Source organism: Papaver somniferum, unplaced genomic scaffold (genome assembly GCF_003573695.1).
Source record: "Papaver somniferum cultivar HN1 unplaced genomic scaffold, ASM357369v1 unplaced-scaffold_19, whole genome shotgun sequence".
NCBI lineage: Eukaryota > Viridiplantae > Streptophyta > Magnoliopsida > Ranunculales > Papaveraceae > Papaver > Papaver somniferum.
Window position 1 is genome coordinate 18,630,105 of NW_020628818.1, and position 27,439 is coordinate 18,657,543.

Genomic DNA, 27,439 nt, shown 5'->3' on the forward strand with positions numbered 1-27,439 from the left:
ACTCTGTGTACTAGAGAGTTGGATAATTTGAGGTATTTTCTGCAGCAAGAGATTGACAAGAGAAATCGTCTGATTGAGTACGAAAGAGTTCGTCAGGAAAATGCTCCACTTTATGAACTATGGAAGAGGAAGAGAATTGCAAGAGATGTGAGGAAATCTAGAGAAAGAGAGGAGAGAGATAAGGGGAGAAGATTTGTTTGGAGAAAGTCCCACAGTGCAACCGAAAGTGATTCTGAAGATAAATAGGATGATTTTGAGAGAAGTGATGATCATGAGAGAAATTCTGAGACAGATAAACAAAGGAGGAAGAGAGAAAAGAAGATTGAGGATGCATGGTATGAAAGGTTCTTAGCAGAAAAAGCAATCCCTAGGCTTTTTGCAGGAACCATGAATGAGAGATTGAATGTTGGTTCTGATGAAGAAACAATTGATGGTTTTGATGAGAATGGTGAACTAGTTGAGGTTGGAGATTTGGAGGAAGAGAATGAAGATGATGAAGGAAGTGAAGATGCAGGTGATGGAGGTTATGGAAGTGCAACTGAAACAGGCAGTTAGTATAGCAATGACTACAACGATGATGAGATGGGCATCGACGAGGACGAGGACGATAGCAGTCAGCATATAAATGAGAACAGCGATGATGATTCTGAATCATCCCTGGAACATCAACAAGATTTCGTTGGGAAAGCTTCGATTTTTGTGAAATCGTACTAAGTGCTTCTTCGTGACAATTCAAAGAAATCTTGTAGGTGTTTGCTAATCATTTTGCTCATATTACTGATTTTCCTCATATTGCTGAAGCTGCTAACAGAATAGGTATTGGTTTTCTTATGGTTATGTTGTTATTTGGATGTTTTTCTTTCTTTTGGAACATATGGGATTTTTTTAATATTGTTATGCAGATGGTAACTTCTAAAAATTTAAGGTGTTAAGGTGTTAACAGTTTTAAGGTGTTTGCAGGGGGTAACCGTTTTAGTTTGTTTGTAATTAAGGTGTGTGTTTGCAGGGGGGGTAACGGTCTAGTTTTTCCTGGTATGAATAGTTAATCTCTCAGATGCTTGAGGTAATTACATACTAGTTTTTGGGTCATGTTTTGATGTGGATCTTGTGAATGGGTTTGATTGTAATGGAACTACTTAGTAATTAGGGTATGATCCGTAATAGTGATGGTATTTGTAAATCTGGTTAATGAAATTGCAATTTCGGTTTCTTTTTGTGTTGATTTGAATATAGTGGGCTACATTTGGTATGCTAGAGATGTCTTTGTGATTTATAATGAAAGGAACAATGGTATGTTAAACTTTGGTGTGTTGAAATGTATTATATGATCTATGAACTTACTAAAGCATTATCTGAATTCTATCAAGAACTAGGATTCATATTACGAATCCTAATTCTCTCCTCTTTTCATCTAAAGTGCAGAAATTGCTTCTCAAAACATACTACAATCTTGATTCACTAATGGTAACAATATCCTACACAAAAACACTATAACAGATTCTAAGTTTATCAACAAAAGGTATAACAAGATGTAGATCATCTGTCAAAGCCGTAATAACTTGACTCAAGATTGAGTCCTGTGAAACTTACATGATTCCACTGACCCACAAAAATACTTGATGCTGGTGGAGGCATATACACATCTAATTCTAATCTACAATGTATTCTGACCACTGACCCAAGAAACTACTTTGGCAATGAATTCATAAAGAACTAGAATCTGACAAGGCAAAGGGAACAAATTATGAAAAATAGTTTCTCTTTGGTTTTCATCTAAATTGTTGAAACTGGTTGGGATTCTCATTAGAGCTACTGCTTCAATACATAATTGATTGATTCACCCATTTACAAACAAATGGAGATATCTTATAAACAAATTGTGACATCCTACAAACAAGTAAAATACTATGTCTGACTCAGTCTAATTATCAACTAAACCTACAAAGTACACTGAGATATTCTTAAAACATAATACAATGTACTGCAACATCCACAATTGCATATACAAATCTTCTTAATCACACTCAACAAACACAAAAACCATAAAACTAAAATCTACAATCACATATAAATCTAAAAGATATACATGTTCATAAACACCATCAGAAATTGCATCATTCAAATTCAAAACCAATAGTTTCTAACCTCCAATTTGTTAAATTATTAAACCCCCGAATGTTGAAAAACAATGATTCAGAGAAAAACCAATAAATTAAATACCTTAGATGATAATAACCCTTTTCATTTCCAAGATTGTGAATCACTGTCAAAACTTCTATGAGAGATCGATTCAATTTAAATTTAGGGTTACATCGATGATTCACAGAAAAATTGACTGATTCGTGTTGTTAATGAAGTTCTCTGCAGCTGCATCTCGATGTTTCTGAAGGTCAAATCGATGGAGTAAAATGGACGGAGAGGAAAAGGGAAATGGGTGGAGAAATGTCTCAGGCTCTCAGTTGTTCTCGACATATTTATTCTCTTTTAATTTTCGCACAATAAAAAAAAACGAAAAACTAATTTCGTTGATTTTAGTTTTTTTTTATGATTTTCGGTAATTAAAATGAAGAGTTATAATGGAAAAAAAATGTTCGAGAAAAAAGCCAGAATCGTTGGGAGGCTGGGTAGCCCTTGAGTGTGAGATGAAATTGGGAGCTCATAGTAGTAATAAAGGCACTAATAGTAGTAATGGAGGGTAACAATGTAACTTGGCATTTTAAGTTGAGGATAGGAAGGTAATTACCCACAACCCTCCCGAAACTCTGTAACAGGTACCAATTATTGCAACGATTATCCGACGTTACAAAGTTTCCGACGTCGATACGACGTTACTTAAAAAATATCCATTAGAAATTCGGCTGTTACAAAATCCCTGATTTCGTATAGTGAATTCTCATGTTGTTAGGCAAACTGGAGAGAGAAACTTTCCATAAAAACATTTTTATAGATGGAGAAACTCACAAATTCCACATATTATCCCATTTCTTGTCTACCGGTTCTTGATTTTTAAGGCTGTTATATAAAAACTTGACGCTAAATTTACCATCTTTGGTTAAGTTCCATGTAGTTTTGTCCAAGTATTATTAGTTCCAAGTATTTTAGTTATTGTTTCGGCATCAAAGCATATCTGAAGCTTCTGACAGTTCCAAGTATTATTCTGATTCATCAAGTATTTTATGAAATTTATAGCATTAGCGACTAGGTTGGGTTTTTGTAAAGTGATTTTTTTGCCTAGAATCTAGTAATCTGTCTAGACGTTAATGTGGCTAATGTCACTTTTAATTCATTTACATATCCAACTGTCTGATTGTTTTGGTTTAGTTTCAATGTGTATAATATCGGTGTTTGGATAATACTTAGATTTTAGGATATTTCTACACAAAGAGTCAGTGTTTTCATTTATTCTCCATCCCATTCAAGCAATCATGGCGGTATTAAAGAGTTGAATATTTTGAAGACTAAGGCCTCCATTTCCTATTGGTTTGCTGAAGAAGTCCCAAGATTTTAGATAAATCACTTTAAGAGCTTCTATATCTTTAACCCACCAAAATTCTCGTCGAATTTTATCGATTTCTTGACAGTTTGTTTTTTCCAGTAATCTAAAACAATTCATTTGATAGATACTCATAGTAGCGTAACATGTTTTATTATCACTATTTTTCCAGCAGGAGTTATGTTTTTTATATCCCATCCTATGAGTCTATTTTTCATGTTTTTAACAACAGGTTCAAAGCCTTTAATTTTGGATCTATTTGTGAAGAGAGGGGAACTTAGATATTTATCATCTATAGGAATAGGTTTGATATGAAGAATGTTATGAATTTCTGAGGCAGTGCAGGATTTATTTTGGGACTGTAAAACACGCCAGACTTATCAAGATTGATTAATTGGCTTGACGTATCACCAAAGTCATGAAGAAGTTTTAACAGATTTCGACTAGATTGAACATTCGCATCACAGAAAATTATGCAGTCGTCTGCAAAAGGCAGGTGACTTACATATGGGGAATCATTCGTTATTTTGTGTCCCTGAATCATCCCTCAGTTTTGGCATGGAATATAGTTATCGAGAGAGTTTCCTTACATATTAAGAATAGATAAGGGGACAAAGGATCCACCTGTAGTAAACCATCTAAGAGAATAACTAGGTTGGTTGTCGATATACATTGAAAAATTATATGGCACCATTTTTTAAAGAATCCCACTTGTTTCATAGTATGAATCAGAAATGTCTGTTCAATCCGATCAAAGGCCTTGGATATGTCAATTTTTAGCCCCATCAGGTTGTCTTTCTTTCTTATATTGTGAATTAGCTCATGTGCTATAGTTATGTTATCGGATATCTGCCTTCCAGGAATGGAGGAATATTGGTAAGGAGATATTAATTTCTTTAGAAGTGTTTTAATCCTATTTATTATAAGTTTCGAAATAATTTTATACGACGTGTTACAAAGGGAAATTGTTCTGAATTCTACGTCAGCTAGAGGTTTCTCATTTTTTGGGATTAAAGAAATAAACGAAGAGTTTATTTCTTTAAGGATGTGTCCGGTTTTGAAGAAAGGTTGGATCATTCTAACAAGCTCTTTACCAACAATTTCCTAATTGTTTTGAAAAAATTGGGTGAGAATCCATCAGGACCCGGGCTCTTGTTGGGCTCCGTGAAAAATAAGGTGTTTGTAACTCCTCATAAGAAGGTAAAGCTACTAGGATAGAGTTGTTATTATCAGTGATGCATTTTGGTGTTAAATTTAGCATGTTTTTCATCAATTTGGGGGTTAACAGTGTGAGTTATTTGTTTAAAGTGATTCGTAAGACAGTTTGCTATTTCTTTTTTTTTTTTAGAATTTAGCCACTCGTTATTGGAAGTTTGTAAGGTGTCTATTCTATTTCTTCTATATTTTTTTTCTGGCAGAAATAGAATCGTGAAAATATCAGGTGTTTATGTTTCCTAGGGCTATGTACTGGTCTTTGCTTTTAATTTTCCTAAATTCTTTACTTACATTGTACCAGTTAGAGAGTTCAGTACTAAGTCTTGCTATTTCTCTGGTTTTTATATTCGAGGGGAGATTTTTATTTGCTGTCCCTAATTGCTTTCTGGTGGTGTCCATATTTGTTTTTATGTTACCAAAAACTTCTCTGTTCCATTCTTTTAGAATGTGTTTCACATTAACTAATTTTTTTCATGGCCATTTGGGGTTGGGTTTTATTCAAAAAATACCGCTAAAGTTTCAAGAAAATACATTATTTTCCTTTTTTTTTTCTTTCAAAGTTTTATACCTCACCGACAACTTGTTCGATAGTTTATTTTGCATTTAACCATCCGTTGATGGTGGTTTTTTGCTTAGGGTTAAAATCGTAAAACCTTAAATTTGATGTGATGTCACTCTACAAGGAACGGCGCCGTGAGTACTAACCTCTCCACCAGCATATTTATTGAGCCATTCAATATATTTACATGAAATTTATCCAGACTGGCGAATGTAGCAACCATCCCAAACGCTCTGTAAATTTCGGCACCTCGCCAATACAATACTCACTGAGTACTTTCTTGTGTTATGTTCCCCGGCAGAACCCTTAATATCGGTATGGCATGACGGATTTACGTTCACTCGCAGCGGAGTAGCATGAACCTCCAAATACCAAAGTTAAGGCCATCGCACGAAATGCTCAGACGGAAATCACACTGCATTCTGTAGATAAGGATTTTTGTGGCAGCAAATAAAATTCAGCCAATTATTGTGATAACTCATAAAAAAATCATAAACCCGACTAATTTGCAAAATCAGGATTTCGCGCCCCGTGCAATACACTAGACCCCGTTGGTCGAAAAACTATGCTTACCCAAACTAGGCGATTAAATCCGCCACAGCGCAGTGGAAGTATGGCCACGACCTAGCTTGTCGGCCCCACTTCCCATCGACCAATCAGGTCGCTTTAAATCCGCCACAATGCACTGGAAGTGTGGCCACGCCCATGCTTGGCCAACCCTCTTACATCAACCAATCAGGTTTCTTCAAACTCGCCACATGGTTGAAAAGGAGGAAACCACGCCAGATGGTCGCAAAGCCAATTGGCTTCCAAAAACCCGCGTCAAACGCGCATGCCAGACGCACATGCCAATCGTCATGCCAAACTCGCCAAACGCGCATGCTAGATGCACATGCCAATCGGCATGCCAAGCAGCATGCCAAACTCGCCAAACGCGCATGCCAGACGCACATGCCAATCAGCATGCCAAACATGCCAAGCAGCATGCCAAACTCACCAAACGCGCATGCCAGGCGCACATGCCGAGCAGCATGGCAAACCCGCCAAACGCGCGTGCCAGAAGCACATGCCAATCGGCATGCCAAACATGTCGAGCAGCATGCCAATCCCGCCAAACGCGCGTGCCAGACGCACATGCCAAGCAGCATGCCAAACCTGCCAAACGTGCATGCCAGGCGCACATGCCAATCGGCATGCCATATACGCTAATTAGGGTTTCGGCATGCTAAACTCTAATTTAGACAAAGTTGCCAGGCGCCGACAGAAGGTAGCCATGATCAACGGCTATCCTTCCTCATGAGATGCAATCTCAGCCATCCAAGTTCGCCACTGAGCTAACAGACTTGTGGCAACTTTCAGGCGACCAGCTGCCTAAAATTAATGGCCATGGCTACGCCAAGCGCCACTTGCACCACCGTTCCACTGGCATGCACGAGACATGCCATCCTTGCCGCATTGCTACTGGCGTGCACCAAAAACGCCACTGCGCCATCTTCAGGCGCCAACACAAGGTAGACACAATCAACGGCTACCCTTATCTCATAAGATGCGATCTCAGCCATCGAAGTTCGCCACCAAGACGGTGAACTTGTGGAAAGTTTTAGGCGACCAGACAAGATGATCCTAATAGCATCACATGCTATTTACCTGTGGCAAGCCTCTCAATTTCAACTTTCCACACGTAGCATAGTGCTACATGTTTTCCATGGAACACTCGAGACATCAAAACATGTCACAAACTGGGGGATACTCATCAGGGTATTGGTCTGACGGTTTACAGCATGCGGTGTGCAATACGCCCGTTACAAGAAAGTGTCGTAAAGCGTGACGGTTAGTAATGGCAAGAAGTAATGGTGAAACGTATCCTTCATTATGGAGACATCAATTCCAGGCGTTATCCATTACTCCCTTCTTCTTCTTCCACTACTCAATCGTTTCCACCTCCTACGAGACCAGAGTACGTTTTGTTGCGACTTGTATAAATAGGTCTCACCTATTTCCACCAAAAACTACTTTTTTGGTCAGGAGAACAGTACAACATTCAGAAATCACCTGATAGATTTTTCATTCAGCTAGGCAGTCCAATTTTCTGATACAAGTCACAAAACACCCACATTTCCAGAACGACGACTCTGGTCTCAACACTTTCTTTGCTTCCCTCCCTAATAACAACCCTTCTCCTTCACTTTGTGACCGAAGCAAGTCTGAAACGGCCATTTCTTGGTTTAGGCCAGATTTGTACAGATTAATCTCTCGAATCAAAAGTACTCTCGTGTAGTACATTTTTTAGGATTTAGACTCGTTTCTCATTCACACACATGAATTTACCAAAATCAGCAGAAACCGTTTTCACCCACAAACACCATCATATCCTATATTAACTATCCACAAGAGATGGCATAATTATACTATCATTATAACTATGTCATTAGATCATTCTTGTTACTTAGAGTTCTCACTTCTAATTTCTCGCGGACGCAGCTTGATTATTTTGGATTCAATCATCATATCCTACATTGATAATCCACAAGAATGGGCATGATATATTGTCATCGTCTTTTATTCCTCCAGGCCCCAACCCCTAACCCCCAACTAGACATCGAAACAAGAATTCATTTTCTTTATCTTCCTCAAAGTTAATTGTTGCCACGAGGTGGATACAGGCTCGCAGCAGGACCAGTCTAGGAGGAATGACGATTTCACCACAACTATGGCCACCATATATAATATATTACGCAGGACCAGTGCGCACTTACACTAAAAAACTCAAACACAAATACAGAAGAAACTATACAGTTGCAATGACTCAAAAGATTTGCAAGAAACGAAGTTGGAGATCCACTTATATATACCCCTCACTTCTTTACATAAATGCATCCACTTCTTTTTAATTCTTCAACCAAACACAAACACAAACACAATTTACTGAGAGTGATGGATATCGAAGAAGAAAGATTGAAAGGGCAAGCTGAAATATGGGAGCATATGTTTGCATTTGTAGATTCAATGGCATTGAAATGTGCAGTTGAACTTGGAATACCCGATATTATTAACTCTCATGGTCGTCCGGCCACAATGTCTGAGATCATTAGCAGTTTAAGAACAACCACATCATCGTCAACTCCCAATGTCGATTATCTTACACGTGTAATGAGATTATTGGTGCATAAGCGTCTATTTACTTCTCAACTTCACCAAGAAAACAATCAAATTGTCTATGATTTAACTCGGTCGTCGAAATGGCTACTCAAAGATTCTAAGTTTAATCTGTCACCGTTGGTTTTATTCGAAACTAGTCCGAAAACACAAAAGCCATGGCAATATTTGGGAAAATGTGTCCAAGAAAATGGTTTTCCTTTTGAAAGTGCTCATGGATGCAGGATTTGGGATCTTGCTTTAGCTGATACTGATTTCAATAAAAAACTGAATGGCGCGATGCAATCTATGACTATCCTGATAATCAACGAGATGTTGATTGAATACAAAGATGGATTTAACGGAATAAGATCGGTTGTTGATGTCGGTGGTGGCACCGGGACATTGCTAGCTGAGATAGTTGGGGCTAATCCACACATACAAGGTATCAATTTTGATCTACCACATGTAGTGGCTACATGCCCTGATATCCCAGGGGTTAAGCATGCTGGCGGAGATATGTTCGTTAGTATTCCAGAAGCTGATGCTGTCATCATGAAGGTAAGACCATGCAAAAATGTTAAATTGTCATTGCATATATTAAAACATAGTGTTACATATTTTAGAGATCGAAAACGAAAATATATTTACGAACAGCTATCACCACAATGGAAAATTGGAAAACGTTGTATTAAACCTAGTTAATTTCTTTGTATGCATTGCCCTTTTTATTGTATTCTGAAAATGGTAGTCGAGACTTGAGAGACATAATTGCAAAAAACTAACAATATCGGTTGTTTAAGAAGTGATATTTATTTATGTTTGCAGTCGCTTTTGCACGACTGGACTGACGAAGACTGCACAAAAATCTTGAAAAACTGTTACAAGGCAATAACAAACAAGAAAAACGGAAAAGTTGTAATAGTTGAATTTGTGCTGCGACCAGAAGGAAATGGCTTATTTGATAAGACAGGATTGATATTAGATATGGTGATGTTGGCGCATACTTAAGGTGGCAAAGAAAGAACTGAAGTCGAATGGAAGATGTTATTGAAAAATGCAGGTTTTCCTCGTTATAATATCATTCAAACTCCTGCATGTCCTTGTATCATCGAGGCATTTCCAGAATAGGGATGAAGCGGCCCAATGCAATGGTATTAATATCGCTTCCCTAAAAAGAAAAAGGTCACCTAGTAAATTCGGAAAGATCAAATAAAAATATTATAGCTACTGGTTGGCGCTTGCTATGGTTTCTACTATTCTCCGGTGTGGGAGTTGTTATTTCTTTTTCTTGGCATTATTAGTCGGTTATGGTTATCGTTCGTGATACGCATGTAATTTCAATTATTTATGTTTACGTTGGTGATGCAATTTATGTATTTGAAATAATCAATTTCAGAAAATAAAAGGAAAATTTGGGTTGGAAAATTGGACAAGCAATAGAGTCATGGTGGTCATATCCTTCACTCTAACCCTATCAGATCCCACAGACCGAGCCCAAAGCCCTACACTCTTGCAAACCCTAGAATCCACAAAACACTTCTGGAAATGTCCGCCGCCACCACAAAAAGCATGATACAAAAGGAGAATGGAACCCCAAAACCATCTCACACCATAACCATAGCTTTCCCGAGACATCCTCTATACAAACTTTTCTTGATTGGCTGCAAAAGAAAGACGCCAATCAAGAAATTGATTGAAGTGAAGGGTATGAGCTGAGCAGGGTTCTCAATCTTTTGGGCTTCTTTATGGGTTTTCTATTTCGGTCTCTTTTAGGGGTGAGCATGGGTCGGTATGGACCGGTTTTCATCTCATCCACATCTAATCCATTGCACTACGGATTTCAAATTTGGCATCCGTACCCTACACCAAAATCAGGATTCTGTCACAGGGCATTTCTGTTACTGATTAAATTTGTAACACATACACGCCGTTGGAGAAACGCTGTGATAATAATTGTTATCGTTTTTTGTAACAGTTTTGACTGTGACAATATTTGATTACAGTCACAATTATTAGTTGTTACAATAATTAATAGTAAAGTTAACCTTATTTTAGAATTGCGACACGTTGCTCATTTTTCACAATTAATATAACATATTTAATTGTTATTCAAACTTTGCAACAATTAGGTGATGACACGTGTCTTACACCGCCAGGTAGGCAACTATTAAGTTTTGCCACGTGTCACTTTTTCTTTCGGTTACAGCAACACATATAAGTGTTTCCTACTTTTTGCAACAATTTCCCAATGGACACCTGTTGTCTTTTTGTCACAATTACTGTAACGTTTAAACTGTGGTAACAGCATTAATGTGATGACGCGTGTTGTTTTTTTCACAGTTTTCGTCACAGTTAGCCCTGTGACAATAATTGTAATAAAAAATGGATAGTCCAGGTCATTATCATGGACCTGGCCTTCAGGCCTGCACAATTAAACCAGAAACACAGGCCTGCAATACAACAACTGAACCTGAAACACAGGCCTGCAATACAACAACTGAACCTGAAACACAGGCCTGCAAACGACGAACATCACCACCTTTCTTGCCATCAGCACCTGCAAAAACGTGGACAGTTGCAGATGATTAGAACAAATAGGAAAATGGCAGCAACATAACAATCCAACGAAGCAAGCCAAATGAAAAAACATTTTCACCTAACTTCTGAGGAGTTTCTACTTTAACATTTTTGTCCAAGAGTGGGCTTATTGTTAGCAACTTCGGCAAGTCTCTTCTTTCCCTATAAGAAACACATAAAGTTATAGTTGGTCAGCAGTGGCAAATACAGAGAACTCTTACTCAAGCTAATCATGAAAATACTAAAAACGACGACATTCTTAGCAAAAAGTAAACCACAAGGTTGGACAATGCCTGAAAAGCAAGGGGTGAGGACAAAACAAATTATGAGACATGATCAACAACAAAGCAAATTTTGAGAATATTAAAGCACTCACTCTTAACGCCGCTTTATGTAGAGATGATGAGCGCATATAGGCTTTCATGAGCTTGAATATCATTGTAGTTACTAATCCAAGGATGACCTGCCAAGAGAAATATAATTAGGATCACAAAGAAAGAAATTCAGCAGTCTTTTTAACAAGATGAGAATATTAACTTAATGCCTCAGCATCCATCACTCGTTCATTTGGGTCTTTATTCAATAGACGCTTGACAAAATGCTTGGTTTCAGAAGATAAAGAAGGCCAAGGAGGTTCATCGAGTCCGCCCTTAAGGCCCGAAAAATCTCGGACTCTGTGCGAGCCAAGAACGGACAACTTCCACATAAAAGTATATATGATATCACACCAATACTCCACACATCAGCCTCTGTATTGTAAGATCTATGTAGAACTTCAGATGCAACATAGTATGCACTTCCAACGATGTCATTAAGTCTTTTATCTGCATCGTGTCAGATAAAATAGAAGTTAGAAAGACGCCTAATTTTACTTCTGTGAATAATATGGTCAGCACCCAAGAGAATAAAAAATCACCTGGTTTCACAAAATCGGACAAGCCAAAATCAATGGCCTTCAATTGCGAGTTTTCATCAACAAAAAATTCTGATTCAATCAAACCACTACACTTGGTTAGCAATATAAAAAAGTAAAAGAACAAGAATGTTAAGAGAAATAACTCGTGTGTTTGGTAGGATAACTTGGCTTCCATGCCAATCTAGCATGTTTTCCATGTGGTAAAAACATTATAATCCTGCCTGGGCAACACTAACAAGGATTATCTACTAAAGGCAAGTAAAGAGTAATATAATAGTTTCCTCAATTGAAGAACAATAACTCAATTCAACTAGAAACTTGCTAGATCATCACCATTACTTGGGCCCAGATTTAACACTTCAATTCTATCTGAAATGCCTCCCAGTTGGAAGCAAGAGCAATTAGTGAAGTCTACAATTTAACTTCTAAGTTTCTCGAGAAACATATTGACCATGAGCAGAAATATACGACTGGTTAAATCGGAATAGTCACTGAAGTCTAAACAGAATATACCCTTGTCAAGTTCATCAATCATGTGATGTGAACAAGAAAGTGAAATCAGTCTTAACATATGCTTAACAATGTCTCTTCATGTGCCCATTACTCCTACAATCATCTTATATCATTCAGTTGTAAAAGAAATATTGTTACAATTGGTACTGTCACTCAAGTATTAGATGAAAAAAGCAACTCCCAGCCACGTAATATTCAGTTATGGAACTAATATCTTTGAATTGGTAAGCTAAATTTCAACTAAGTTAACTCAAAAAATTTAACATCATAATACTAAATTCCTAAGAACAGACGAGATGGACAAAGAATACACAATCTTATATTGGCGCGCTTTAGATAAAGGGATTAGAGAAAGAAAAAAAGAGAGGGAAGAAAGAAAGAAAGATTATAAACTACGGAGGTACTTACAACAAAGGCGAAGTCATGCTTCAAATCCACATCCCATACTCTGCGGAAATGGTTGCCATAAACAGTAAGGTTATATCGCCTTTCACATTCCATTAAAACATCCAACTACATTATAGATAGAACACCAAAGTCTCCTATACACCCTGCTAGAATAGCCACCAATTCCACCAAGCGCACTCTCACATCATAGACCTCCAGGTTTGGAAAATGCCCAGAAACCTTCAACAAGATCATTTAAGTTAAAACACATGCCACTACAGGGGGAACATTCGGACAGTAGATAGCGTAATGATAGTGTGAACATAATCCCAAGCACATGAAAGATGCTAGGTGACGTTCTAAATATCACCATAACACAGAAACAAGCCCACCCGTACTAATTGGCTACTTATACACTGATGAAAATTAAACTTGTCAACCATGAATAAAAAAAAAACACAGCAGATGGTACAAGTTACTTCTATTTCACATATATACAAATGGGGAACGCTCTCAACTGCATTAGTAAAAAATCAGGAAGTAAATGAATCTCTTCACAATATATCCATTTAGTAAATAAAAGTCAATGAAACTCTCAAGCAAATACTTACCCTCCATGTATACAAATCGAACACAAAACACCTCTTCTTTCAATTCACCATCAGACAAATCAGTAGCATGCACGAACCATGATATCTGACTCCCATTCCCAGTATGTTGTTGAACCAAAATTGTAGGAAGAACTACCAAGAAAAAAAAAATCAAAACAAAAATCAAATCTCTCATATCAAATCCAAACTTCAAAAAGAAAAAACCAAATCAATTCAAAAACAAAAACGTGCCTGGATGATTAGCAATAACCTCCAGTAACCGAACGAAATTTCTTAGTTTCTTTATGTTTAAGAAGCTTAATAAAGCCATTTCCTCTTTCTTACCAATTATTTCCATCTTTATCAAATCGGTACAGTTTCGCTCATCTACAGAATTAACAATCATAAACCAAATCATCAATTTTGAACTGGCTCAAATCAAATTAAATCAAATCAAATCAAAGCGAAAAAGGTAATGAGTAAAGAAATTGATGAAGCACCATAAACTACAATCTTACCCAGATTGGGGTCTGCAGCATTTCAATTTGTAACTTCACCAAACGTAAAGCATTTTCTATTAAATCAAAAGAAACCCTAACAAAAACCCCAAATCAAAACTCTAATTTTGATCCAAATCTTAAGAGAACATCAGATCTACTGGGTTCAGTATCTATTTCCAATAAAATTAGAGTATTGATTATGGGTATATGGATTATGGTTTTGTTTCTCTGATTTGGAGGAGGGAGATGAAGAAGATGGAGAAAAGAGCAGCGTTCTGGTAAGGTGAATCATACGGGATTATAGCCTCATCTTTCTTAATTTAGGTTAGAGATGGAGACCGGCCGAGAGGAGCACAAGAAGAAAGTGATGAAATTTACTTTGATAGGGTTTCAGTCGAAGAAGAAGATGGGGTGAGTGTGTTAGGGTTTCAATTGAAGGAGAAGAAGATAGGGTGAAGGAGGCGGAAAAGGAAATGGAGATTTCGGTTTTTTATTTTCATTTTCTCTCTCTTCTAACTATATGTAGAAATCTCTTGTTATTGTGCAGCAGAGCTAGACGACTTGTGACTCCGACACCCATCTGATTGGTCTCAGAAGATCGAATGCTTGACTTCTTACCACGTGTCACAAAAAAATTCATTGGACGTCTCTCATTGTTTTAAATTAGATGGTGCATTTTATCACATACTAAACCATGTGACATCGTAACGCAGGGGTTCATAACTTAGGGAAGAAATGTCTAGTAGTTTACGAGTAATCAATGATCTTGTTGGAAGTGTTAGGACATTGGAATTAAGCATAAAGACCCAGAACAATATGATATCCAAAAGATATCGACATAAATGTGAATAACAAAATATTATGATACGATATTATTTTTTTAAGATAAATTTATATTTTTGGAGATATCGACAATAACAAAATAATAAATCTCATTTTCATATTAGTTTTCCTAGTTTTTTCATACCATAATAAAAAATCATTCTATTACTTTTTCTAATTTTGTTCATACCATAATAAAAAATAAAATAAGTCTAAAATAAAAAAGAAAATTGTTGTTCAATTTTGATAATGTGTGTAACCAGAAATTGTATTGAATTTAAAAAGGAAATTAAAAAATAAATTAAATTATTTGACTTTTATTTTTGTTATGTCTTGATTTGTATGTAAAAATATTTGCTACCATTAATTAGGGGATATGAGAATGATGCATGTATCCCAAATTATAAAAGTTCCCAAATTTTAGGGTGCTTTTTCCTAAAAGCAATATTTCTAAAATTAAAACAAGTACAATTTCAAAATATTTTTTTTCCATAGATGCTAATTCGCTTATTTTTGGTACATACAACATTACATCCAAATTAATCGGTACAATTTCCTTATTTTCTATTATAAAAATATTCTTTTCTGGACATCGGTCTATAAAAAGTGATATCGAAACCGAAAACCCATTCGGTGCCGCTGCTCTTTTCCGGATTCTTTTTTTTTGTCCGCATTACTGCGTGCTTGCATAATTTTTTCGTTTGATCCGTAAATGTTTTTTTTCTTTTTAAGGTAATCCAAGAAGTGCACGAAACCAACCCTCCTTCTCTCATTCAAGAACATCGAGGTAATTTTTTGTATCATTTACTCCCTCTGTTTCAAAAAGACCGTCCTCTATTCCATTTTGGTTTGTTTCAAAATTGTGTGGAACTTCTATTTATAGGAATGAACTCTCTAATATACCCTTAAATCTTTTATATTCATAAATTCTTTTTTAATGGGACCCAATCTAAAATATTAATGAAATTTGTATAATTAAGGAAAAAAATATATCCTTCATTCCTTTTTTGTATTTCCTATTTACAATCCCATAAAAAATTTTGGTAGTTTTTATTACTAACAGTTTTATTGAAATAAATTAGGAAAGTAATTAAGGGTAGTCATGTAAACTGCTATGGTCTCCTTAATATCTTAACAAAGTCAAAGCGGACTGTCTTTTCGAAACGGAGGGAGTATAATTTTTCATAGATGGGAAAAGCTCCTAGGGTTTTATTATGTGATAATAAATATCAACCGGTTTGATCGTAACTGTTTTTTTGTTTTGCAAGTCTTACAAATGTTTAAACTAATGTTTCTGTTTGATCCCTGGTTGTTTTTAGTTTTGCAAAGAAAGTGCTTTCGTTCAATGTTCCTCCGCTCTTTAGAAGGAAGACGGCTCTGATGATTTTTTTCTCTCATTAAAAGATTTTTATTCAACCTAAGTTTCTCGTTCAGATGAACTGGAGATGAAATATATCAATTTTGAACATCACAGGTTCAAAGATTACTAGAGTTAGACCTGAGTTTCTCGTTCGGATGAACTGATGACGAAATATATGATAATTGAACATCACAGGTTCAAAGATTAATAGAGCTAGACCTGAGTTTCTCGTTCGGGTGAACTGGAAACGAAATATATCAGTAACATCACAGGTTCAAAGATTACTAGAGTTAGACCTGAGTTTCTCATACGGATGAACTGATGACGAAATATATCAGATTCGAACATCACACGTTCAAAGATTGCTAGAGTTATTAGACCTGAGTTTCACGTTCGGATGAACTGAAGACGAAATATATTAGATTCGAACATCACAGGTTCAAAGATTGCTAGAGTTAGACCTGAGTTTCTCGTTCGGATGAACTGAAGACGAAATATATCAGATTGGAAAATCACAGGTTCGGAGATTACAAGAGTTAGACCCGAGTTTCTCGTTCGGATGAACTGAAGACGAAATATATCAGATTCAAACATCACAGGTTCAAAGATTGCTAGAGATAGACCTGAGTTTCTCATTCGGATGAACTGAAGATGAAATATATCAGATTGGAAAATCACAGGTTCAAAGATTGTTATAGTTAGACCTGAGTTTCTCGTTCGGATGAACTGAAGACGAAATATACCAGATTACTAAAGTTAGACCTGAGTTTCTCGTTCGTATGAACTGAAGACGAAATATATCAGATTCGAACATCACAGGTTCAAAGATTGCTAGAGTTAGACCTGAGTTTCGCGTTCGGATGAACTGAAGACGAAATATATCAGATTACTAGAGTTAGACCTGAGTCTCTCGTTCGGCTGAACTGAAGACGAAATATATCAGATTCGAACATCACAGGTTTAAAGATTGCTAGAGTTAGACCTAAGTTTCTCGTTCCGATGAACTGGAGACGAAATATATCAGATCTGAACAACACGGGTTCAAAAACTACTAGAGTTAGACTTGACTTTCTATTTCGGATGAACTGAAGACGAAATATATCAGACTTAAACATCACAGGTTAAAAGATTACTAGAGTTATACCTGAGTTTCTCGTTCGGATGAACTGGAGACGAAATATATCAAACTTAAACATCACAGGTTAAAAGATTATTAGTGTTAGACCCGAGTTTCTCGTTCGGATGAACTGAAGACGAAATATACCAAATTACTAGAGTTAGACCTGAGTTTCTCGTTCGTATGAACTGAAGACGAAATATATCAGATTCGAATATCACAGGGTCAAAGATTGCTCGAGTTAGACCTGAGTTTCGCGTTCGGATGAACTGAAGACGAAATATATCAGACTACTAGAGTTAGGCCCGAGTCTCTCGTTCGGCTGAACTGAAGACGAGATATATCAGATTCGAACATCACAGATTTAAAGGTTGCTAGAGTTAGACCTAAGTTTCTCGTTCCGATGAACTGGAGACGAAATATATCAGGTCTGAACAACACGGGTTCAAAAACTACTAGAATTAGACTTGAGTTTCTCTTTCGGATGAACTGAAGACGAAATATATCAGACTTAAACATCACAGGTTAAAAGATTACTAGAGTTAGACCTGAATTTCTCATTCGGATGAAATGGAGACGAAATATATCAGACTTAAACATCACAGGTTAAGAGATTATTAGTGTTAGACCTATGTTTCTCGTTCGGATGAACTGAAGACGAAATATTACATAATTGAACAACACAGGTTCAAAGACTACTAGAGTTAGACATGAGTTTCTCGTTCAGATGAACTGCAGATGAAATATATCAGATCTGAACAACACTGGTTCAAAGGCTACTAGAGTTAGACTTGAGTTTCTCTTTCGGATGAACTAAAGACGAAATATATCAGAGTTAAACATCACAAGTTAAAAGATTACCAGAGTTAGACATGAGTTTCTCGTTCAGATGAACTGGAGACGAAATATATCAGATCTGAACAACACGGGTTCAAAGACTACTAGAGTTAGACTTGAACAAGAGACCAAATATATCAGAATTAAACATCACAAGTTCAAAGATTACTAGAGTTAGACCTGAGTTTCTCGATCCGATGAACATGAGACGAAATATATCAGATTCGAACATCACACGTTCAAAGATTGCTAGAGTTAGACCTGAGTTTCTCGTTCGGATGAACTGAAGACGAAATATATTAGATTCGAACATCACAGGTTAAAAGATTGCTAGAGTTAGACATGAGTTTCTCGTTCGGATGAACTGAAGACGAAATATATCAGATTGGAAAATCACAGGCTGAAATGACCATATTACCGTTACGAGAAATAAGTCAATAAATATCACAGAAACAGTGAAAATGACCAAACTACCCTTATCAAAAATAACTAAAGTAAATATTATAGACTTTGAAAATGACTATTTTACCCATACTGGAAGTAAATGCAATAAATATTATGGAGACTGTCAAAAATGACTAGACTATCCTTATTGGAAATAAGTGCAACAAATATCACACAGACGGTGAAAATGACTATACTAAACTTACTGGAAATTAGTGAAATAAATATTATGGAGACTGTGAAAATGACCAGACTACCCTTATCAAAAATAAGTAAAGTAAATATTATAGGCTGTGAAAATGACTATTTTACCCTTACTGGAAAATAGTGCAATAAATATTATGAAGACTGTCAAAATGACCAAACTACCCTTATTGGAAATAAGTGCAATAAATATCACACAGACGGTGAAAATGACTATACTACCCTTACTGGAAATTAGTAAAATAAATATTATGGAAACTGTGAAAATGACCAGACTACCCTTATAAAAAATAAGTAAAGTAACTACTACAGACTGTGAAATGATTATTTTACCCTTACTGGAAATAAGTGCAATAAATATTATGGAAACTGTCAAAATGACCAGACTATCCTTATCAGAAATAAGCAAAGTGAATATTACGGACAGTGAAAATGACCATACTACCCTTACTGAAATAAGTGAAATAAATATTATGGAAACTGTGAAAATGACCAGACCACCCTTATCGGATATGAGTAAAGTAAACATTACAGTTTGTGAAAATGATTATTTTACCCTTAGGAGAAATAAGTGCAATAAATGTTATGGAGAATGTCAAAATGACCAAACTACCCTTATTGGAAATAAATGCAATAAATATCACACAAACGGTGAAAATGACCATACTACCCTTATTAGAAATTAGTGAAATAAATATTATGGAAATAAGTGCAATATTATGGTCATTTTCACAAACTGTAATATTTAATTTACTTATTTACGGTAAGGGTAGTTTGGTCATTTTCAGAGTCTCCATAACATTTATTGACCTTATTTCCAGTAAGGGTAAAATGGTCATTTTCACATACAATAATATTTACTTGACTTATTTTTTATAAGGGCAGTTTGGTCATTTTATAGTCTCCATTATGTTTGTTGCATTAATTTTTAGTAAGGGTAATATGGTCATTTTCACAGTCTGAAATATTAACTTTACTTATTTTTAATAAGGGTAGTCTGGTCATTTTCGCACTCTCAATAATGTTTATTGCACTAATTTCCAGGAAGGGTAATATGGTCATTTTCACAGTCAGTAATATTTACTTTACTTATTTCCAATAAGGGTAGTCTGGTCATTTTCACATTCTCCATAATATTTATTGCATATGTTTCCAATAAGGGTAAAGTGGTCATTTTCATAGATTGTAATATTTACTTAACTTATTTTTGATAAGGGTAGTTTGGTCATTTTCATAGTCTCCATGATATTTATTGCATTTATTTCCGGTAAGGGTAATATGGACATTTTCACAGTCTGTAATATTTACTTTACTTATTTCTGATAAGGGTAATCTGGTCATTTTCATAATCTCCAGAATATCTATTACACTTATTTCCAATAAGGGTAAAATAGTCATTTTCATAGTATGTAATATTTACTTTACTTATTTTTGATAAGGGTATTTTGATCATTTTCATAGTGATAGACGCATTTATGTGTCTAATATAGCTCATTTGTATATATTGTTAGTACTCGATATTGTACTTATTTGGTTATTTTATGTATTTGTAGGTGTTTTTGGAAAATAATCTCTTGCGGCGAATTTGGCTAAAAATGTGGCATTTGGACCTCCGTTGATAACGTACCGGAAGCGCCTCAGAAGTGTACCGGAAGTATCCCAGAAATACCCCGGAGGAACCCCGAAAAAAGTGCGGAAAATGCCCCAGAGGACACTTGCTATACGGACCCTTGATTTTGGATAAGGGGTAACCTAATTACTAAGGGGTGACCCATTTCCAGGCATCTGCTAAAGGGAGACCAGCCACAGATAAGGGGAGGTCAACTTCTCAAATTTAAAAGCAAATTTTGGCGGGAAAATGCATGCAGCGTCTGGCAGATTTGAAGATCGAATTTTGGACGTGATTTTAAGAGATTCAATTGCTGTATTTGGTACGTATGGACTCTGCATGACTAAACAGGCCTGATACAATCAATTGGACCCAACCAATTGGGCTGGAATGGCCGAGAGAGAGTTTCAAAGTCTCAACAGAGAGACGTGTTCTGTTTCGAGTTCAGGAGATTTTTGAGAGATTTCTGGAGGACTTTGACGCTGGATTAACATGTACATGGTCTTATTCAAGTCTAGGAAAGAGTTTGGTAGCTATTTTATAGCTAACAGCACGTGAAAAAGCTCAACAGAAGCGATTATTCTCTCAACAGCGCAGAGAAGAAAAGAAAGAAAAAGTCGGAATTTATACGAGATATTTGGGGTCTGTGGGATATATAAGAGTTGTTTCAAGTCATTAAAGGGGTTAGAAACCCTTAGGAGAGAGTTAGGAGGAGTTTAGAGACGAGTAGAGGAAGTTACAGAGAATTGGTGCTGCTGCTGCTGCTGCCATTGAAGAACCTGAAGAACACGAAGAACAGACTCGCAGAGTCCGTCGTTCTTCAGCAGTCTTATTTCAAAACCAACTGTCGTTGTTTTACAGCAGTTGGTGCTACTATCGTTGTTTTTAAGACCCTTCCACTTTGTAACAGTGACGCTGTAACATTTATACAGCGTTGCAAACTTCTTTTTACACCATTTTCATCAATAAAAACACATTATTAAGCCATGAATACATCTTATGATCATGTTTTTGGGATGAGGAGCTAAACCCAATCCAAGGGGTGACAGAGGAAGCCATTCTCACAATAATTATGTGGTAATCTCTATTTTATTAATTTATGCAATATTTTTATATGATTAATTGCATTGATAAAAATGATTTAAATGGTTTTTATTAATCAACTGTGTTTTCCCTTGATAATGCATGCTTAGTTTTAGACTCTTGATGCATTATACTTGTGATTAACATTTGATATTTTGGAAAATCTGCTCTTGGCAATTTTTAGAATCAACCCAATTATTTAAATTGCATAGTAAAAAAAATATTAGATCACATAAGTATTGTTGATTGGTGGAATCTTAACCCCTATTTCTCCATAAATTTTTACTTCAGTTTGCTATTTTTCCTAAATTTTATTTAAATCTAGAAATTTTGTTACCTTCACAAGTCTGAAAAGACCCCTTTTTACCACTATTACTACAATCACTATTTGAAAAACCATCAAATTTTTGGCGCCGCCGACGCGGACCTGTGTTTAGTTAGCATTTTTTTTAGATTTTTATTATTTTTATTATTTTTGTTCTTCTTTACGTTTTTGGTTTTTTTTTGTTTCCTTGCAGATTTTTGAAAGTTGGAGCGAAAGACAATTTCGCCAAAGCTTGTGGTGATTTACTTAAAGTTTGGGAGCGAAAAGCAAAGCTAAAGGAGCGAAAGAAGAAGAATTTTATTTATTTATTTTGATAAAAAGAGAAAAAAAAAAAAGAGAGACATTTTTTTTTTGTAATTTTTTTTTTTAGACTTTCTTTTCTTTTGTATTTTTTTTATGGACTTTGGACATTAATTTTGGGACATTTTTATTTTTATTTTTAAACCCTACGGAAGGGTACCCTTAAATATAAACTGTTTGCAGGGAAGGACGACGATTACGATATCGTCTCGGCCCCTCGGGTTCGCACACGGCATAGGAGTCGTGGCCCGAGTCGACTTCAGCGGTTCTTCGCCCGTCTGGTACGGGAGGTAAAATTCTAAACACCCGCGAATCTCCTGCAAGCGGGTTACTGGACTCCTTAAGGTGAATATATGTTGAGGACTTGAATATGGACTGTTTTTAAATTCCTAGTAAAGGGCAAGGACTGGACCATATAAGATAAGGGTTCGGATTTCATCACCGCTCCCTTCTTGCCCGCCTTAGGAAAACGAAACCTAAAGCGAACCTAAGCCTAAAATTTGGACTAGAAAGAGACCTATAGGGTATCGAGCTTAACAGGACAATCATTCGAAAAATATTGGTTACTCTTTTAAGCACACCTTGAAGTTCTTGACGGTTACTGCGAGTTGAATGCGTGACTGCGCCGCATTGGATCGGTGAGGTTTTGGGTATCAAAGCTCCACTGAGCTTCCCTCGCCTCGATTCAACTTGCTTTAACTCGGATTGATTCCAGAGGGGTTTGCTCAAATTGTAACGAATTCCGTTTCGAAGGATTAGAAGCTGGTCTAGAAACAATCTAAGTGGAGCCATCATGCTTGTTGTTTGCTAGAAATCTTTAGGTTTGCTGTGGTAAATTCGAGTCATCCTGCTGTGTGATTGCTAGAACCTTCCTGTTAGGATTTTTTTTTTTTTTTCTTTTTGAATTCTTTTTAGTGTATGCCCGATTTTGTTAGGGCTTGGAAAAGAGATACTCTAGGTCGATTGATTAGCGAAAAACCTAGTAGTTATTCTGATTTAAGCAGGGAGCTCGAAGATTCTTCTTTTGAGAGCCCTGTTTTTGGAAACTTCAGTTTTGAGAATCTGTCTCTTTGTGAGGAAAGCACCCCTAGTACTCCAGTTGTGCCAGCGATGGCAACTTTGAAAGATTACATGTTCCCAACTAGGACCAAACGAGCTTCATGCATTAAATTTCCAGCCACTACGGCTAATTTCGAGATAAAACCTAGTATTCTTCAGATGATCCCTATATTCTTAGGAAAAGATGATGAGAACCCTTATTTTCATATTAGGGACTTTGAGGAAATTTGTGGGACAATTAGAATAAAAGACCTTACTGATGAAGTCTTGAAACTTAAAATGTTTCCCTTTTCCTTGAGAGATAAAGCCAAGACCTGGCTTAATAACCTACCGTCTGAATCCATAGAAACATGGCAGGAACTTATCGCTGCCTTCTATATGAAATTCTACCCTAAGCATAAAACTGCAGCTGTTAGGCAGAAAATTAGTGCTAGTGTGCAACAAGAGGGAGAGTCTCTGTATAGGTTTTTAGAGCGATTCAATGATCTCCTATCTCAGTGTCCTCACCATGGATTTGATAATATGAAACTTGTACAGATTATTTATGATGGTTTAGACTATTCGACCAAAGCCATGGTTGAGTCTATGTGCGCTGGTGAGTTCACTAGTAAAAATGCTGATGATGCTTTTGCCTTCTTAGGAGCTATCGCTGAAAAATCCCAACAGTGGGAATCTTGTGTTGAACCCCCTAAAAGACTCTTGGTCAATAGAAGTAGCACCAATATGGTAGATACGAGTTTTGCGTCAGATGCTAAGTTTGCTGCTTTATCCAGAAGGTTAGAAGCTTTAGAAATGGGTCAGACTAAAAATAGGTCCCTTGTTGAACCTAATAGAGCCTCTCAAGTCTCTAGTTGTGGAATAGAGCCAGATAATTCGTTTTGGGAAGGTCAGGTTAGTGAAGAGCAAGCCCATGCTGTCTATAACAACTCTAGGTTTGAGAACCGTCAGAAGTTTGACCCATACTCAGAAACCTACAACCCTGGTTGGAGAAACCACCTAATTTCTCTTGGTCTAAGGGCCAGAGTCAAGGCCAGTCTAGCAATTCTCAGCCTCCCCCAGGTTTTGGTTTTAAGAACTCTTCAGGTCAAACCCAGTTTCAGAACACTTCCGAGAAAAAGATCTCTACCTTAGAGGATACTCTCACTATGTTAGCAAATAACCATGAAATGCTAACAAAGAACCACATGAGCTTTCAACAAGAAACTAGGCAAGAATTGAAGAATACTTCCCAGAGTCTTGCCAAGTTAGAACTTCAAGTAGGACAAATAGCTAAGTTCATAAGTGAGAGAGAAGATGGAAGGTTCCCTAGTCGTACTGATCCCAACCCAAAAGGAGAGAAATCGTACAATCATGTGAATGCTGTCACAACCCTAAGGAGTGGAAAGAAAGTTGACAACAAGGTGCCATGCCTGATAGTGAACATGCTGTAGTTCACCCTGCTGAGCCAGAAAATGAGGAGACTGATAGAGTCTCCAAAGAGACCAATGAGGGTCCTGTTGAGCCTCACTTTGTTCCCAGAGCCCCGTTTCCCCAGCTGCTAGTTCCGACTAAGAGGGAGTCCAACTTTAATGATATATTGGAGGTTTTTAAGCAGGTTAATATCAACCTTCCATTATTAGATGCAATTAGGCAGATTCCCTCTTATGCCAAGTTCCTTAAGGACTTGTGTACGCGAAAGCGTAAGCTCAGTGTCCAGAAGAAAGCCTTCATAGCTAGTCATGTGAGTTCTATTATTCAGAATACCACTACTCCTAAGTATAAAGACCCAGGGTCCCCTACCATTGCTTGTACAATAGGTAAGTACCGTGTTGAGAAAGCGTTGCTTGACTTAGGAGCCAGTGTGAACTTACTGCCATACCATGTGTACCTTAAGCTAGGACTTGGTGAGATGAAACCTACCCAGATAACACTCCAGTTAGCTGATAGGTCCGTTAAAATCCCTCGTGGTGTGATCGAGGATGTTCTTATTGAGGTCGACAAGTTTATTTATCCAGTGGATTTCGTGGTCCTAGATACCCAACCTGTCCCCGACCCAGAGAACCAAATACCTGTGATTTTAGGTCGCCCATTCTTAGCTACGTCTAATGCGATCATAAACTGTCGAAATGGTATTATGAATCTGTCTTTTGGTAATATGACTATTGAGCTGAATATTTTTAATGTAAACAAGCTACATTCTGAGCTAGATAACACATGTATTGAAGAGGTGAACATGATAGGAACCTTAGTTCAGGAGTCATTACCAAACATCGTATCGGAAAATACATTGGAGAGTTGTTTATCCCATTTTAGCCTGGATTTGATGATAATAGTAACATTGAACAAGTTAATGCTTTGTTGGATTCTGTTCCTATGTTAGATATTGATATATGGAAAATAGGTTCGAACCATTACTAGCTTCTGAGTCTATCTTAATACCGTATTTAAAAGAGCCTCCTGAGTTGGAGTCTAATTATACATTTTTAGGCCCACCCGAGTCTTTCCCTGTGATTATAGCTTCCGATTTGGATAGTGTTCAGGAAAGTAGGCCAGAGACCGTGCTTCAAGAAAATAAGGAAGCCTTAGAGTGGACCATAGAAGATATGAAGCAAGCTGAGGATGAACCACCTGATTATGACTTAGAGAAAGCAATTGACCTTTTTCAAGAACCCGATGGTCTAGAAATTAGGAACATTGTGACTAGTCATTGTAGAGGCACAAAATTCTAAGTTTGGGGGTAGAGAACTAGAAGAATCTCTTGAGTATTTTAAGGACTGGGAAGATCCGGAAATTCAAGCAATAATGAGAGGTTTGTGTGAGAGTAGTGAAAACCCTAAGTTTGGGGCTAGTAATGATTCTTGTGACCGTCAATTATCCCTATTAGAAGTCCCTAACTTGGGACTCGAGCCTAGTGAGGTATTCCATGAGTCTATTCAGACTCCACAACCCGATCCTCCTGATAATGTCCAGGAAAAAATCCATATATTAGAGACCCGTTTTTCGGATGAAGCTGTTTGCCGAGACACTCATATGAAGCCCAAGTGGTCACCCGAGATAAATCCAGTCTTGCGAGAAACTTTAGATCAGGTTGTGTTCTATCTGCTCATTTTTCTAATCTTGAGCATTTGTCTCCTATTCGTGGCAGTTCTATTTGGTCTTATGGACCACAATTGTTTCGACTATTGGTATACGACTTTGGAAGGTGACAATTCTTTTTGAGGTATTTGATGTCTAGCTAATGACTATAAATTTAGCATTTACTGGGAGGCTCCCGCGTTCATGTGATACGGTAATATCCTTATTTTTTTTCCTCCAGTGGTAATAGTTTCTCCTTGTTCATGCTTTTAATTTCATCTTTAGAACATTGAGGACAATGTTAGATTTAAGTTTGGGGGTGGGGAAGAAACACTTTTTGTCACATTTTTGCAATAAATAAACTCCAGAGCCTAGAAATTTATGCCTATTGAGGATTGCACTAACTAATCTAAGTGGATGGAAGCATTTTGATTGTAGGAGTTTGAGGAACCAATCTGATTAGATGGAAACATCTAAAGAGTCTATTCATAAAAGCACAGAGCTCAGGTGTTAGAAATAACATGATAGTTTCACCATATCTCGTTGAGTCCTTTTCACTTCTATTTTTATTTTATTTTGTTTTTAAACTATGTTTCTCTAAGTGATAGGTGGGGCCCACGATTCAAGTTGTTACCAATGCTAGGGTGAATTAGAGTGATTGAGATACCATGAAAAAAAAAAAAAAAAAAAAAAAAAAAGAGATGAAAAAAAAAAAAAAAAAAAAAAAAAAAAAAAAAAAAAAAAGAAAAAAAAAAAAAAGAGAAGAAAGAAATTGAGACCAGACCATTTGACCAAAAGGAATAAATTCAATAAAGTCGACCACTGGTACCCTTGTATATGCCAGTTGTGTTGACCTAGAGTTAGGTTATCGACCACTGGTACCTTGTATATGCCATGTGTTGATATTAGTCAGACTAGTATCTCAATCCATTAGGATAGGTTCATTTTGGCGGAGGCCTTCAGACAGATATGGGAAACGCCGTTCACTTAGTAAACATCAAAACCATCTATTTTTCTATATCCATCTTCTTGATCTATCCATGTGATTAGTTTTGACTCCGAATATGATGTCCATAGTGCAACTATCTGAGTAGAGCTCTGTCACTTTATATGAATTTTAGTATGCTTGAGTGCAAACTCGTGTACAGCAATTGGAATTTCGCATCAGGGTACTTCTTCCTGTAGTCAATAAGTATGCCAACCAAGGAGATTCTTTAGTGCCTTCCAAGGTTCTGCGTAGATAGCTAAGGTCTGGAGTACAGGTTTTGTGGGTATCTCTGGTAAGCCCTCCCGAGACTATAACTCGGCCACTAGGGCCACCTAGGGGTTTAAAGGCT

The 27,439-nt window shown here is 36.7% G+C and overlaps 2 protein-coding genes across 3 annotated transcripts; one reads left to right on the top strand and one right to left on the bottom strand.

The window, feature by feature from the left end:
- Window positions 1-8,201: 8,201 nt before the first annotated feature.
- On the top strand, window positions 8,202-9,413 carry LOC113338380 ((R,S)-reticuline 7-O-methyltransferase-like). Its single transcript, XM_026583814.1, has 2 exons — window positions 8,202-8,963; window positions 9,231-9,413. Exons 1-2 carry the CDS (start codon window positions 8,202-8,204, stop codon window positions 9,411-9,413), a joined length of 945 nt encoding a protein of 314 aa, XP_026439599.1.
- A 1,076-nt stretch (window positions 9,414-10,489) lies between these two features.
- Window positions 10,490-14,363, bottom strand: LOC113338403 (ran-binding protein 1 homolog c-like). 2 transcript variants are annotated; one of them, XR_003354764.1, is made up of 9 exons: window positions 13,907-14,363; window positions 13,734-13,775; window positions 13,410-13,541; window positions 12,820-13,038; window positions 11,899-11,967; window positions 11,520-11,806; window positions 11,359-11,445; window positions 11,062-11,144; window positions 10,490-10,962 (listed from the first exon to the last, which is right to left on the bottom strand). XR_003354764.1 is itself a non-coding variant. In XM_026583840.1 (4 exons), exons 1-3 carry the CDS (start codon window positions 13,804-13,806, stop codon window positions 13,004-13,006), a joined length of 333 nt encoding a protein of 110 aa, XP_026439625.1. In that variant the 5' UTR covers window positions 13,807-13,835; the 3' UTR covers window positions 11,899-11,967; window positions 12,820-13,003. The 2 variants fall into 2 exon arrangements, 1 of the variants encoding a protein (XP_026439625.1); XM_026583840.1 differs by lacking the exons at window positions 10,490-10,962; window positions 11,062-11,144; window positions 11,359-11,445; window positions 11,520-11,806; window positions 13,907-14,363 and having other exon boundaries at window positions 13,641-13,835.
- Window positions 14,364-27,439: the final 13,076 nt, after the last annotated feature.

What these genes read in the sequence shown, in the direction of transcription:
- LOC113338380 (XM_026583814.1), top strand. Translation starts at nt 8,202, where the DNA reads ATGGATATCGAAGAAGAAAGATTGAAAGGGCAAGCTGAAATATGGGAG. An exon ending in CTGATGCTGTCATCATGAAG is followed by an intron (nt 8,964 to 9,230) that starts GTAAGACCATGC and finishes TTATGTTTGCAG; the next exon opens with TCGCTTTTGCACGACTGGAC.
- LOC113338403 (XM_026583840.1), bottom strand. Translation starts at nt 13,806, where the DNA reads ATGATTTGGTTTATGATTGTTAATTCTGTAGATGAGCGAAACTGTACC. An exon ending in GGTTATTGCTAATCATCCAG is followed by an intron (nt 13,542 to 13,640) that starts GCACGTTTTTGT and finishes TTTTCTTGGTAG; the next exon opens with TTCTTCCTACAATTTTGGTT. An exon ending in TCGATTTGTATACATGGAGG is followed by an intron (nt 13,039 to 13,409) that starts GTAAGTATTTGC and finishes ATCTTGTTGAAG; the next exon opens with GTTTCTGGGCATTTTCCAAA.